At 34.5% G+C, this 16,391-nt stretch overlaps 1 protein-coding gene across 2 annotated transcripts in view; it reads right to left on the bottom strand.

The window, feature by feature from the left end:
- Positions 1 to 1,274: 1,274 nt before the first annotated feature.
- Positions 1,275 to 16,391, bottom strand: part of SLK (STE20 like kinase) — a 62,134-nt gene continuing 47,017 nt past the window's right edge. For both annotated transcript variants that reach the window (XM_043982193.1, XM_043982192.1), the window contains 6 exons: positions 11,908 to 12,037; positions 11,208 to 11,332; positions 8,592 to 8,780; positions 7,458 to 7,583; positions 6,034 to 6,147; positions 1,275 to 5,148 (listed from right to left, as the gene is read on the bottom strand). In XM_043982193.1, coding sequence (XP_043838128.1) covers positions 5,002 to 5,148; positions 6,034 to 6,147; positions 7,458 to 7,583; positions 8,592 to 8,780; positions 11,208 to 11,332; positions 11,908 to 12,037 — 831 coding nt within the window. In that variant the 3' untranslated portion in view covers positions 1,275 to 5,001. The remainder of the gene's footprint in view (positions 5,149 to 6,033; positions 6,148 to 7,457; positions 7,584 to 8,591; positions 8,781 to 11,207; positions 11,333 to 11,907; positions 12,038 to 16,391) is intronic.

Below are 16,391 nucleotides of genomic sequence, written 5' to 3' on the forward strand. Positions count from 1 at the left end.
CAAAACTAAAGATAAATGGTGTTCGTTATTCAAAGTGATGGATTTTCCCCCATGAACAATCATATGATGCACACACAATTACTTTGTCAAAAGTGAGTTTAATCATCCTATGCTTAAAATATGTGGGGAATTCCCCCTTCTTTGCAGAGGTGGAATACTATAGGCATAGAATATTGCACTTACTGTTGAATTGAGTTGATGTATAGGTTAGTTTTATTGAACTGCTTTTTTTTTTCTTTCTTATCCTTTGCTATAAAGGATGACTCTCTGGATCGAGGAGGGGGGAGAGATATATATATTGGGAAATGAAAGTGATGCAAAAACCAAAAGATATCAATAAAATGTTGTTAAATACAAAAGATAAATCTCTTGGGGCAGCTAGGTAGCGCAGTGGATAAAGCACTGGCCTTGGATTCAGGAGGACCTGAGTTCAAATCCAGCCTCAGACACTTGACACTTAACTAGCTGTGTGACCCTGGGCAAGTCACTTAACCTTCATTGACCTGCAAAAACAAAACCAAAAAAAGATAAATCTCTTAATCCTGGGAATGAAAAAATACTTTTTAAACATAAAAACTCCATATGCATATATGTATTGGTTCAAGTGCCAGGTTTGCCATTTATTGATTCTGTGACTGGGTCCAAGTGACATAACACAGTGCTTGACACATAATAAATGTTTATTGATTCTACTGACTTCACCTCTACAGGGCTCAAGTTAAAGGGAAAGGACTAGACTATCTCTAAGATCCCTTGGTTCTAGCTCTAATAACCTGCCAATCTGTGATTTGATATTCCCACTTACCAAGAAAAGTCATTCAGCTTCTGTATGTGTATGCAAGTGTCTATGTATATGCTTGTAAACACATACACATAAAAGGCACAGGGAAGGCTTAGTGTTAGCCATGAAAGGCCAGAGGAATGATGCCCAAGAAAGCCAACAGACAGAGGAGAATATACTTGAAGAGGAAAAAAAAAAACTTGGTGGACCAAAGTTCAACAGTTGCAAAAAATAGGAAAGCAGTCAGTCTTAAACAGTACAATCCTTTTAATTTTTTTTTTTTTTTTAGTGAGGAAATGGGGGTTAAGTGACTTGCCTAGGGTCACACAGCTAGTAAGTGTTAAGTGTCTGAGGCCGGATTTGAACTCAGGTACTCCTGACTCCAGGGCCGGTGCTCTATCCACTGCGCCACCTAGCTGCCCTTTTTAAATTTTATTTTATTTTATTTTTTTAGTACAATCCTTTTAACAAGATTCTTAACAAACACTGCTTCTTCAAACAGATTAAGAAATGACTTTATTTTAGTGTGTCAATCCCACAACTGCAAAAACATTTGCTCTCCAGTAGACAAGAGGCACAAACTGAAACAAGAGTTCTTTCTGAAAAACTCGTGGAGCCATGGCATTGTAAGTCAGAACAGCATCACCTACAGCAGCAGCCTACATTGAAACTAGCAGGATATTCTGCCTCAAACTCAGGAGCAGAACTCTAAAGTTAGAGTAAAACCATTGCAACCATGGCAACAAGACAGGTGTTAGGTTGTTGGGCCTTCATCAGAAATACTTTCCATCAGATATCATTCCATTTCCTGTAAAATACCTTTTTCCCGGAAAAAAGGTGATTTCCACCCTTAAAACTAGAACTAACTTCCCCTCTCAGTTCTAGATGTTCCTTTAAGCATATCCTTGTCTACCTAATAATTTGACTCAATTTGGCTCTTTCAGAAGAACTTTCTCTACTAAGAGTACTTAGTATGGTATGGGAGAGAACTATTAGCTAAAGTAGGTTTGGGAGATTATAAAAGGCAGTTCTAAAATTTGCTGATGCTTATAAAATTGGAGACCCTACAATGAAATGGGCCAAGTTTGCCTGAGCATTTTTTGTGCTTGAGGAAAACACTACTTCTTAGAGGTAGCTGTGGTTCTGCTTTTTGTTTAATTAAAATTCAGCTTAACCTGTTACAGGGAGATCATCATATCAGCTGAATGGAAGCAAGCTTAATTTTCTGTTTACCCAACCTGGGGCCTCCTCAGGCCCCAGAGAAAAGGGTAAGAAAAAGCTTATTCACAAATTCACATGAGTGTAACTTAATTTAGCAATGTGCATCCCAGCTATGGATCAAAAAGGCTGGGAAACAGAAATCTGGCACAACTAGCTTTCTGAGTTATACCTGTCTTAAGAACATTAGGAGTATATATGATACGTAGGAAAAAAAACTGAAGGATGTTTCAAATGTACACATTAGGTCTCTCCTTAACAGGTTTCATTGCATGTTCTGCCACAGGATCATAGGAAACAAGCCAAGAATGGTTATGACTACACACTGAAGCTTCAAAGAACTCCTTTCCTCACAGGAAAAAAAGATCCTTATTTTTTATTTGAATGAAAAAATGAACCTTCATGGCTGAAACCTAACAATAGGTGAGCAGGTAAGTGTTCAGTTATAATTTCACACAATGAAACATTTTAAAAATTACCTTTACCAGTTTTCATTTTGAAATTAACTTTTGATTCTAACATGTAATTCTCCATTCTTTCCCTACCCCTTTGGAAAATGGTCATTCTCTAAGGCAGAGTTCATTCTGGAAGACCGAATCTAGTTGAAAGGGAGATGCGAAACAAGGGCATCATAATCAGGATAGTGCATTCTAACAATCAAAATTACCTAAGATGTCAACCAACCATCATAATCTTGGTCTAATCACCTTTTTCAGTAATATGAACATGCAACCTCAAGGGAGTAGAAGGTTTTCAAATATTCAGAGGAAAGTAGTTATGTTGCCAACATACTTTTAGCACATGGACTATCAATTAAAGAATGAGAACACCAATGTCCTCTGCTGAGAAAAGAGTGAATACAAAAGGCCAGTGAACTAATATTTTCCAAGGAAGAAGTGGTATGTGAACATATCTATTTTCCTCCTCTACCTGTTACCATCCCCAATTCAAATAAATCATCGAATACATCAGGCATCATGATACTATAATATCTTTATGATAACAATATAAACCATTTCCATTTTCTTATTGAATATTACTTTTATAAAGATGTAGCTTAAAAAGGCCTTCTCGAACATTTTTCATCCCAGCATTTGAGAATAAGCTATTTAAAAGAGTTCTGCATACAATAACACATTTCAGTGAAGATGTGTGAATTTACAACCAGTACATGATATATTTTTATATATGTATGTGTGTATGTGTATATGTATGTATGTATATATATGTGTATGTGTGTGTGTGTGTGTGTATACACACACACACACACACACACTTAAAAAAAAAAAACTTGGCCAGAAATTAAGGCTAGCTATAAAGTAGTCCAAGTAAATTATGCTTATCAAAAACATTAATTACAAAATTAAAATTTAACATGCATTTTTCAATCATTTAAACAACTGACAGAGTAAGCTTCGGCATCCAAAGTTTTTCAATCAACTGCAAGATAATGAAATTGTTATTTACATTTTTTCCCCTTAACTCAACAGTGTTTAAAGGAAATTACACTCTTAGGAGTTCCACCAGCCTCCTATTTAATACAAACCAGCAAGATAGAAAATAGATCTTTTAAAACTGGGTACCAAGGACTCATAAGATAGTGGGTTTCAAATGACAGAAAGAAAGTATCATATACATACTTGTCTTTCACATACCATAGTACAGTTTATAATACTGTCATGATATGATTCATACTTGAAATTCTAACCCTCAAAAGAACTGACTCTGAATAATTCTTTAATAGCTACAATTATCATAAACGACATGATAAAAGTTTGACTTTATCCACTGCAAATCAAATAATTTAAAATACATCTATCAACTGAAAACAAAATAAAATTGTAACATGTAAGCAACCAAATTTCAAAACACACAAAAAAAGTAATTCTAAAAACACTGGTCTAAATATTTAACTTAAATCTTTTTGAGTATTCTGAAAGTCTTCAAATATTTCTTTTTAGATTAATTTTGATGACTATGTTTATAAATATAATTCAGGGTCTCTAAGTCTCTAAGAGAGTTTTAAATGAAGACTTTGGTAAGATGGGGGAGAAGCCATTTTAATTGGCCCAAGCATATTAAAGAAAATAAGCTGTCCCCATTAAATTAAACTGTGACCATTAAATCTATACTCATTTCAGTTTGTAGAACTTCCAAATTTGTAAGAATAATGAACTCTTAGTAGAGTTTTTTCACCTTTATATATTTTAGTGCAAATTATTTTCGAATGAGAATTTCTGACAAATTATAGTAGCAGCAAGATTTCTAAAACGGCAACATTAATGCTGACGATATTTTTCTCTCTCCTCCCCCAACCAGAAAAGAAAATCCTGTTTTAGAAGTGAACAAATTTACATATTTCAGGCACTATATTAATGAAAGCACCTTCATTTATTAGATCGAACAGATGTAATATAGTTATTTCAGACAAATTGCTGAAAATTTTTTCTCTTTCCAAAGGGTTTGTGTTACTGAATTTAAAGATAAAAACATAATAAATTCTTTTTACTAAACAAACATACCAAGTATTTTATGTGTCCTTTTTTATGAAAGCTAATTCACCACAAGAAATTCCAAACTCTATACAGTGGAGTTTCAACTGTGGAATTTAGTCGTCACTGAGAACTAAGTTCAGTTAAAAAGATATTAACAATGTTTTGTGTTACAGCTTTTCTGCAACTTCAAACACTTCTCTAATACTTTTATGAGTATTTTAATGTCTAAATAATAAAGATGTTTTAGTTTAATTTTTAAAAAAACACCTTAAGAAATAACTAAGACACCACACTGCTAAACACAGAGCAGTCGGTGTCTGCCCTAGTTACCTTCTCCACCTCTGCCATTACATTCTGAGTAAAGCCAATTTTTAAAAGCCCACTTAAACAGTGATGCAGACGATTGTCTTCATGAACTCTCTGATGTAAGTTGTAGATCTTAGTTGGCAAAAGATGAAGAGAAGCAAATTTAAAAAACAAAGACCAACCCAATCACACTTTCTGGAGTTATGATCCAGTGGAGTGTAGGCTAGGAATTGGATAGAATTTGGAGATGCGACTCTGGGTTGAAGGGTTAAGGCATTCAGACTCTCCAGTCATTTTAAAGAACACTTCTTGTTCCTGAAGTTTCCTTGCAAACTCTTCTTCCAATGTCTAGGGGTAAAAGGAAGGGGAAACAAGGGATAAGTGAAGGGTAGAAGAAAAATTGTCATCTAATGTGATTTTTAACTACAATTTGCTCTCAATGAAATAATAATAATGAAAATGGTCTCAGCCCCAGAACATTTCCAGTTCCATCCCTCCATGTCCTCGAGTCTTCTGCTACTGTCTGCCACTGTTTCAGGTGGAGGATAATAGAAACACTGGTCACTCTGAAATCTCCAGAGAATAAAGGATTTACTGCTTTCTTTCTCTGGATTAGGAGCCCATAATAATAGCAAGCAACTATTTACTCAAATTGGAAAGCTAAGTCTGACCACTTTCCCTACTCCTGAATTGGCTCTGGAGAAGATGGAATTGGCTAATAGGCATCCTTTGATAACAGCAAGTTTCCCACACACACCTAACTCCAATCCACCTAATTTTAAGTAACATCATAATAACAAAGTAGCAATAAATCTGACCACAACAGAAAATCACTTTCCAATGGAAAAATTATAAATACATTTAATTCAAGACTGTTCTAATTAAGTAATAATGAGATTCAATGTCTTCGGAATCTTCACATTTCACTTTTTGGCTAAGGAATACATATATGGAAAATTCTAGAGGCCTAAGAAATTAACCAATTATTATGCAAGTACATATGAATGAAGACCTACCAAATATGCTAGCTAAATTGAGTTGTGTTTTCAAAACAGCAACATGATACGTTCTTGGAAGAATAAAGCAAAGCAGAAAATTTTATGAGTCACTTTGAGATTCTTATTTTCTGTAATGACTATCAAACTGCTACCGATCTGACCAACATTTTTGTACTAAGTTGTATTTTTAGAATTAGGATAGTGCCTTTTAATTTCTCTCTTTTTTTTAAGTTACCTTTTTCCTGGGTCTCAATTTTTCTCTCCACTCCTTTAGTTCTTGGCCATGCTCCTCATCTAACTCCTTTAGTTTCTGAGTCTCATGTTCAACCAATAGATGGCATTTTTCATTCTGAAAATATGGAAAAAACATAGCTATAAGTAATACTAATTCACCTCAGTAAACTTTTCCAGGAATAAAATAATTTCTCTTACCAACTTAGTAAGCACTAAAAATATAATCAGATAAACATACAAAGTAACAAGTAAATTTAACATACAACCCTTAACATTTAGTAAAGTAGAACCAAATGAATTAACAAACAAGTGGGAAAAAATGCTTTGTTCATTATCCCTTTCCTGGTCTATCTGAAGTTCTACTTTTGGCTTTCCTTCCTTTCTCTCTCTTTTAAAAAAATGCATCTATAATTAACTAATAACACTTTCAATTACTTCATATAGGTTTTTCAAAATTCTCTGCATGCCTTTTATTTATCATTCTTATAATGGAACAATATTCTATCATGATAATGGGCCAGAATTTATTCAGCCATCCTCTACTCATTGTCCAATAGGTTGTTTCCAATTTTTTGCAACTTCAAAAAGAGGAGTTATGAATATTTTTTTACCAGTAGGTTATTTCCCACAATTATGTCTTCAAAAATTGATTACAGACTTTAGATTGAACATCATACACATTAGATGTTAAAATTTCTTTTACAATGTTCGTCAAGATTCAGAAAATTTAACCTGGCCTAAATTAAAGTTTATCTGGCTTAAAAGCCAAATCAATTATTTACTATGTAAACAAGGTAACATGGAATGAGTAAGTTCTACTTTTTGCACTTTCTCTTTTCTATTAGGAAACTTACAAACCTGCACAAAAATTTAGAAGGTAGTTTTGTATATGCTTTACCACCAATACCAGATGCTAAAATTAGTAGCCACTGTAAACCAATTCAACTCAACAAATATTTATTAGATGCCTGCAACAGGCATAACACAACGCAAGAACTATAAATATCAGGCAATGTGGTATAATGGCTGCATATTCAAATCAAAGAAAATCTATTCTAAAGTGCCCCTTAGAATTTTAAGAAACTATATTGCTAAGAACATTTCTGATCACCCTTTCTTTACAAGAACACAGGAATAAATGAATTCCTATTACAATAACAAATTGAGAAATTTGTATTTAAAAGTGTAACAGTGGTTCAATTTGAAATACATGTTGTATCTTCTCTGAGATACAATATATTAAAAATACAATGCTAATGAAAAAAGAAGTCAGATAATTAAGGCTTATTTTTAAATTTTAAGAATTCTTTAATTATTATTTTACTGTTAGTGTGATGCTGAAACAATTCTCTGGACAAATGAGTCTGGACAAATGAGTGATTAAATATCATGAGCTCCCTTTGTTTTGGGAATTGTACAGCTAACCTGTAGTTGATGTAGCTCTCGGACATTAGCTTCACACTGCAACTGAAGGTCCCGCATCTGATTTTCATGCTTTTGATGCTGAGCCATCCTTTCATTTTTCTGTCTCTTTTCTTCTTGAGCAGCAAACTAACCACCAAACAAGCCACGGGGAAAAATAGAATGATAAGCATCTTGATTTATTGAATGTCTCTTTAAGGATTTTAATTTAATAGATTAAGCTGAAAATTTTAAGTTACAATCAACTAAAGCTAACCAAAATTATCATAGTAACTTATTTTCAGACTTAAAAAAATCCATTCTGTCAAAACGGCTAAGTGTTAGAAATCAGCTGGAGAGGTGTGCCAAGCTTCCTCCTCTAAATCAAGCAGGAAGGAAAGAAAACCCATACCTAAAAACTCCTGGTTCTTCCCACATGAGACCTGAGGAGAAGAAAATGGAGCCTCCTCCTTACTTAGCCTTGTGATCAGAATAGCTGGGAGATACAACACTAAATTTAAATTAATAGCTTGTAAAGTCCTATATAGAAAGACAAGAAATGAGAAAACGTGAGTCTTCACTAAGTGAACACATTGAAGTTATTCTGATTCACTGGTTCCTTTACCATAGCTTCATGCTATGCAAACAATAATGAAAATTTGGCTTTCTCAACTGTAAAGCAGAATTCAGACTGGAAATAACTTTTTTCTACACATCAAGACTTTGGGGATCTTCTGCTTATCTGTCCAACATTCTCCTAACTGCTATGGGGCCTAGATGGGTGTATGGATGAGAAATGCAGTAATAAGTTCCTTCAGTAGTGTCATGGTGAGCCAATATAACAGTTTAGATTTAAGCAACTTAGTACACTATTATCAATATTCCCCAGGTTAGTATAGTTCCAACCTAATTCCTGGGGTAACAGTTGAGAGCAATCTAGTCCAAGGTCTGGGATGCAGGTGGTTAGAGGCACCCTTCTTTGATTAGCACCAGCCCCAAGAAGTTGATTATGGTCTTACATCTATCCTGATTTTGGCTTTTTATCTCATTAGGCTAAAGGTAGTGTTAAATTTGTACCAATATTACTATGATTTGCCTTTCACAACTAATTTAATTTTTTAAAAAATCTAATTTGAAGCAAATAATTTAGCTCCTTGCCTGTTTAATTTTGTCACGGTCCTGGTCTGGAGTGCCTGTTGAATTGATTCTCAAACTCTTCTTAAACATGGCCATCCGGGTCTTGGCTTCACTACGTTGGATCTTAGGTAGTCTTGCTCTTTCTTGAGTCTGTCTGTTTTTTAACTCTTCAATGAGCCGTTGATTATATCGCTGCATTTGTTCAGTTTCCTACAAGAGTTTTAAATATAATCTACTGATACAGAAATATTATAGCTACTTTAATTTATGCGCTTACTATTCACACACTATCCTTTAGAAGCCATATCCTTAAAAATGTATAGATAAAAATAATATATGCCTATGATCCTATTAACATATTAATATTTTAATTAGATATTCTTTGTATTTCCAATGAACAGCTCTTAGGATTATATAGCCAGAAGTACATTTATTCCCATTTAATTTGCCTTTGTCTCACGAGTATTAGTTTAATGAATTATACCAAACAAATGATATCTGAGAGTTCTCTTCTCTTCTGATCCCTCTTAGAATTTACCAACAGATTAATTTTCCTAAAGAAACACAAGCATGTAATTCTCCTGTTTATAATCTTCAATGGTTCCCTGTCACCTAGAGGATAAAGTTCAAAATTTGTTAGCCTGGCATTCAAGATGCTCCACAATAGTCTTAGGCCATCTTTACATCTCTCACTATTCCTCTGTACACTAATGCTACAGCCAAAGTAATCTATCTGCCATTCTGCAAACATCTGATGAATTATGCTATCTCTACACCTTCAGCTTCCTGTCTTCCTTCTCAGCCATCTAGAACACCTCCTTACCAGAATTGTATCTATCAGAATTCTAACCATTGTTCAAGATCCTGGTATAAGCACCAATTTGTCCATGAAACCTCTTCTCATTCATTCCCTCAAGGCAGCTATATAGTACAGTGTACTAAGCCTGGATTCAGAAAGCTCTGAGTTAAAATCTGATCTCAAGACACTAACTGTGTGACCCTGAGCAAGTTACCTCTGTTTGCCACAGTTTTGTCAACTATAAAATGGAATTAATAACAGCACCTACTTCACAGGATTAAATGAGATAATATTTGTAAAGTATTTAGCACAGTGCCTGGCATATAGTAGGTGTTATATAAATGCTTATTCCCTTCCATCCTGTGAGCTACTCACTCTATATAGTACTTTATGTAACTCTTAAGTGCACAGTGCCTAGTGTGCTAGGGTTGGAGATAAAAATAAAAAGACAAAAGTGTTTCTTCTATCAAGCATCTAACATTTTGGAGAAGGGGAAGATAGAAAATGAATGGAGAGGGGGCGGCTAGGTGGCACAGTGGATAAAGCACTGGCCCTGGAGTCAGGAGGACCTGAGTTCAAATCCAGCCTCAGACACTTGACACTTACTAGCTGTGTGACCCTGGGCAAGTCACTTAACCCCCACTGCCCCACCCAAAAAAAAAAAAGGAAAAAAAAAGAAAATGAATGGAGGTAAGTAATTACAAAGTACATACAAAGTAAATTCAAAATAATTTTGGGGGAGAAAGGGCACTAGCAACTAAGGGGGCAGGAGAGCAGGATGGGCATCAAAGATGAGGAGCACTTAAGTTGATCCTCAAGTATTACTCTAGCAGTTGCACAGAAGATGGATAAGAAAGGAAATTAGAGACTAATAAGAAGACTGCTGTAAGAGTCCTGCTGAGATGGGAGGACTATGTGAGGAGTAAGAAAGAAACAGACATGAGATGTTGTGCAAATAGAATCAAAAGGACTTGACAACTGATTAGATGTAGAGGATGAGAGAGAGGCTGCAAACTTCAGCAAGCAGAAGAAAGGTAAGCACACGGGATGTTGTGTGATTATAATGAAAAAGCTTGGTCCCAAAGAAGAGATTTTTAAAAATGTACTTCCCTCCTTTCTTTGACGAAATGGGGGACCAGGGATATGGAACATTGGTCAGATTCAGTTGATATGCTACTTGCTTTTGCTAACTTGCTTTTTTTCACTCTGTAAGAAGGGATGGCTCAATAGGTAGACAAGAAGGAAAGGCGATAATTCGGAAATTAAGGTGATGCAAAAACAAAAGATATCAATATAAATGTTTTTTTAAAATGGGTGATCTCGGGGCAGCTAGGTGGTACAGTGGATAAAGCACCGGCCCTGGATTCAGGAGGACCTGAGTTCAAATCCAGCCTCAGACAACTGACACGTACTAGCTACGTGACCCTGGGCAAGTCACTTAACCCTCACTGCCTCAGCAAAAAAAAAAAAAAAGGGGGGGTGGGGGGGGTGATCTCGCAATAATCCCCATCCCCTTTCTAAACTCTCACCCCTCAAAAACCTACTCTAAGCTGAATATGAAGCTGAATTTATATCTGACCTCAGACACTTATGAGCTATGTGACCCTGGGTAGTTTCCTCAATTGTAAAATAGGGTTATAACAACAGCATCTACCTAATCTCTCAGGTTTACTATAAGGATCAAATGAGATAATATTTGTAAAGCACTTAGCAAAGTGCCTGGCACATAGAAGGTGTTAATAATGCTTGTTCACTTCTTGCCCCTTGGTTATAGCTAAACATTCAAAAGCCCTACAAATACCATAATGCAAAAAGGGAACAAGAATCTTTTCATTAACCTTTTCGTGGCGCTTAAGTAGTTGATGCCTTTGCATGAAGTACTGATCCTTAAGTTGTTGTTTAAGCAGCTGATGTTTTTCTTGTAAGTGTCTTTCCTCAAGTTCCCAAATAGCAGCTTCACGAGCTGGAAGAGAAAAATAATTTTCAGAAATGTGCTTTTGGGGTTTTTTCTAACATATTTTTGCTTCCTAGTTTTAATATTAACCTAAAATATGTATTCAGTTCCAGTAATAAGCTACTGGGAATTTATATTTTAAAGTACAAATGAAAAATTACCAAAGTTGTATAGATAGTGGCAATTTATTACTTCTTTCCGTCCTGTTCTAATTTTCTATGAACAGTTAACTAATGCCCTCCAAAATTCCATCTAGGTAAATTAATGAGAAAGAGGTTATTTAATAGTTTAAATGTTTCAAGGAAATGAGTATTTCAATTTCCATCTCATTATATAGTCATGAAGTATATCCAAAGGTATAAGATACTGAAGAGACCCAACACCACTAATAAGAGCTTCTGGCTGTAACTATCTAATTTTTCACCTTAGTTTTCAATTTGCATAAAAATTCTAAATCTAACAATGTTTCTAAAAAAAAGATAGTTACCCTGAAAAGAACAATGTTGATCTATTTACCCCAGAAACCATTTTAATATTGTTATTGCTACTACTTGCACATATACAAGCTGCACATTTCTACATACCTCTCATGAGCTGCTGTTTGTTATTCAGGCATTCTCGCTCAATGTTAGCTAACTCTGCCTTCTGCTGTTGGATGATTTTTTTCAGTGATCCATCTAATTCCTGTTGTTGCTTCTGAACAAATTCTTGTTCCTATCAGATACATGCAAAAATCTATTAACAAGCACTTTGTAAATATACTAGTACATCTATATATATATATATATATATATATATATATTAATGTATAACAAGGGGTCCAGATCATTATCATACAAATCACCAAAAACAATATGTTTGACTTTTTAAAGATCTGCTAATTATCCAATTTTTGGATAATCAGAAACAAAAGTAAAATGATTATAAACTCATTCTAAACTCAAAACTAAGAACAATGCAAACATAAGAAATATACAATCACAAAAATAATTAAACAGAATGTACTATTACACTAACATCTTGCTTCTAGAAATGGCCCAAAGTATACTACAGAAAATAAGAAAAATAAGTAATGCTTCCTTAGAAAGTTGGTTTATACATCTAATTTTTTAAAAAGCCAAATTTTAAAACTTTTTTCCTGAGAAAGAAATGGTTAACAAGAAATTAATTATATTAATAAATTAGTCTTTTATTGATGGAGTTACAATTTAGAAATGTGCCAAGAATGATAATTTGAGGCCCACCACATCATTCCTGAAGAATTATGAAGAAAGAATAAGAATAAGAGTTACTTTCGCTCAACCAACAAATGAAAAGCTATATAACTTTACAATATTACTAAATACTTTGACTCTTAGGAAGATTCCAAATGACTTAGTTTCAAGAAGGCTAAGTGAATTTATAATATCATGTAGGTTTGGGGACCTGTTAGACTGACTTATAAATGAATATGCTAAGAGCTTGTTCAAAAAAAAGGGGGCAAATTCAAATAGGTATATTAAGCCAGCCAATGATTCGTTGTCTTCATCTCTTCCTTAGAGGCCAGACCACTTCTGATCTAGCCCCCAAGATATAGGACCAAATCCTTCTACACACACACACACACACACACACACACACACACACACACACACACACACACACACACACACACACACACCTGTTTACATGAAAACAGATATGAACCCCTAGATCAGATATGCCCCTTAGATCAAGAATGGTCCAAGATGTACAATCTAGATTCACTGACTTTCAGGCAAAATAAGACTGAGGGATGGGGGGGTGGGGGTGAGCGGTGTTTGGAAGCAATTAAAGTTCACTAGGGAAATCTGCCTTGCTATGGGGATTCTGAGGCAGACAATTAATTCCCTGTAACTGACAGTGTCATTCTGCCTTGAGACTGATAAACCTGGCTATTAAGGCAAGAATTCACTAAGTAACAAAAACTGTTGGAAAAACAGACTGGCAAAAACTAGGCATAGACCAACATTTCACACTGTATACCAAAGTGAGCTCAAAATGAATACCTGATTTAAATATAAAGCAAATAAGTAGAGCAGGGTTAAAGTTACCCCTAACATCTATGGACAAGAGTTCCTGAACAAACATGAGACAGGTTCACAGGAGGTAAAATGGATCATTTTGACTGCATAAAAATAAAAAAGGTTTTGCACAAACACAACCAATGAAGCTAAAATTAAAAGAAAAGAAGGAAACTGGGGGGGGGGTGAACCTTTGCAGTAAGTCTTCTAATAAAGGTCTCATTTCTAAACTATATAGCAAATTAAGTTAATTTTACAATAGCCATTCCCCAATTGATAAATTGTCAAAGGATATGAATAGGCAGTTTTCAGAGGAAAAAAACCTACCAATCAATAGTCATATGAAAAAAATGCTCTAAATCACTACTAATTAGTTAGATGCAAATTAAAACAATTCTGAGGTACCATCTCACATTCATCAGAGTAGCTAAAATGACAAAAATGGAAAAAGACAAATGCTGGATGGGATATGGAAAAACAAATATTCTTAACACATGGTTAGTGGAGCTATGTCTAACTATTTGGAACTATGACCAAAAAGCTCTTATACTGTGCATAACCTTTGGACTAGCAGTACCACAATTAGATTATACCCCAAGGAAATCAAAGAAAAAGGACCCATATGTACAAAAATATTTATGGCAGCTGTTTTTGTACTGGCAAAGAACTGATAACTGAGTGGGTATCCACCAATTGAGGAATGACTGAAGAAGTTATGATAAATGAAGATGATGGAATGATATTTTGCTATAAGAAATGATGAAGGAGATGGTTTCAGATAAATCTAGGAAGACCTCTATGACCTGATGCAAAGTGAAGTGAGCAGAACTAGGTTAACAAGCTACACAGTAGCAGCAATACTGCAAAAATAATCAACTGTGAAAGACTTACTAACTCTAATGAACACAATGGTCTACCACAATTCCAAAGGACTCATAATGAAACATGTTGATCAACCTCCAGATAGAAAATTGGCAGACTCAGAGTACAAAATGAAGTATATAGTTTGCTTGCTTGCTTGCTTTTATCTGGGGGACGGGGGAGCAGGTGGAACATAGCTAACATGGAAATTTGTTTTCCATAACTGTATGTTTTTGTAATGAGATTTGTTTTTCTTGCCTTTTCAATGACTGGGGGGAGGGGATAGGAGGAAGTGAGGAATTTGGAACTATGGAAGAAAAGAATAAAAAAGTCCCTGAGCTTTAAGATAAATAAATAAATAATTTAAAAAATACTTGACTTTTTAAAAATGCCTTAAGATTACCTATAATTTTTTAAATAGGTAAAAATAACAAATAGGTTCTTTTTATCTAAGTGACCTCAATTGTGTAATTTGGCATAAACACAAAATACCCTATCTATAATCATATCAGTAAAAAGAAAAGGCTTGTAAATCAACTCCATAAATTACAATTTATGTAACTAACAACAGCCTTTTACATCCGGGAACACGATGATTTTGTGAAGTATACAAATTTCCTAGAATAATTCTTCAAGATCCCATCAGCCTTTGTACTTTATTTCATCACTACCTTTTGCCTCTTTGATTGGAAAGTAAGGTCATGAACTCCAAAATCTCCATTTAAGGAGAAAGCTTAGTTCATACATCTCATTTCTCACCTGGCTACACTATTTCTCTGACTTCACTATACCCCTGCATTGGGTACCTTCCCTCCTCTTCACCCTACTTTTCAGCTTCCTTTTGCATGTTTTCTTGCTTTTTTAGATAGTAAGCTCCTTGAAAACAGGGACTATTTTTCTTTTTTCATATTTGTATCCTCAGCACTTCACATAGTAGGTACTTAATAAATGTTTACTGACTGCCTGAATAAACAATTTTAGCTTTTAAAAATTATGGGAAAACCCATGTGATCAATTACTTATAGTCAAAAAAGTAAGTTGTTTCTCTATTCATCTATTCACATGTAGGTCTCCATGTAGACATGTTTATTAGAAAAATTACTGCCAGCTTGGAGGGAGTTCTCTAGTGCCGTGCCAAGGGATCACTTTTTGGTCTTCTGCTCAACATCAATGTTTTAGACAAATACTTAGTAGACAAACTTCTCAAAATTACCAATGACATAAAACTAAGAAAGGTGCTAGCTAGCATAATGAATGGTACAATACACTAGAATCAAGGGCCAAAATCAACAGAGATAAAATTGAAGTCCCAAATTTAAGTTAAAAATTGGACTGTACAAGTCAAGCATATGATGGGAAAAGCATGGCTCAAAAGCAATTTCTGTGAAAATAAATCTTAGGTATCTTACTTGAAAACAAACTCAATATAAGCCCAAAGGGGTATCATAGGTACTGTATTCAGTCTCAGGCTTCATTAATTATTATATGATGTCTAAATGAAAGGATAGAGAGTTCCTCTTTATTCTGTGTTAGACTACAGTTTGTGTATTTTATTCAATTATAAGCACCACATTTTAAAAGGAAAAGTGATAAACTAGACTGTGGATCTAGAAATGATGCCGCCTGGAGAAAAAATTGAGGTAAATTATTTTAGACCAGAGAAGTGAAATAATATAACCTCAATAAAGGAAAGAACTTTCTAATAACTATGAGATATTTCCAATAATATAACAGGCTGCATTTCAAAGTGGGCTTCTGCCACTGAAGAGTATCCCAAGAGAAGTTAGATGAATTAGAAAGAATGTTGCATTGGGAGACAAGATGGATAGGTGTGACTACGATTAAAATGCATCCTACCCTTAGAAAAAAGTAGTTATGAAATTTTTTGAAAAATCCTTTTATAAAGTTAACTAGCAATAATAGTGCTATGGTAAAAACATTGTAGGTTTTATCTCTTTGCTAACAAAATCAGAGTGTATTTTAAAAGATTTTGTACATGTAACTCCTAACAAACACAATTTAAAACTTTACCATAATTTAGGAATCCTGAATTATTCCCCATGGTGGAGACTCACTGAATTATCTAAAACAGCTTACCTGACTTATCTGTTACTAAAGTTTTATCAGTAAAAATGAAGATTTAATCCCTTACCAATAAATTTGTC

This window comes from Dromiciops gliroides, chromosome 2 (assembly GCF_019393635.1).
Source record: "Dromiciops gliroides isolate mDroGli1 chromosome 2, mDroGli1.pri, whole genome shotgun sequence".
Lineage (NCBI taxonomy): Eukaryota > Metazoa > Chordata > Mammalia > Microbiotheria > Microbiotheriidae > Dromiciops > Dromiciops gliroides.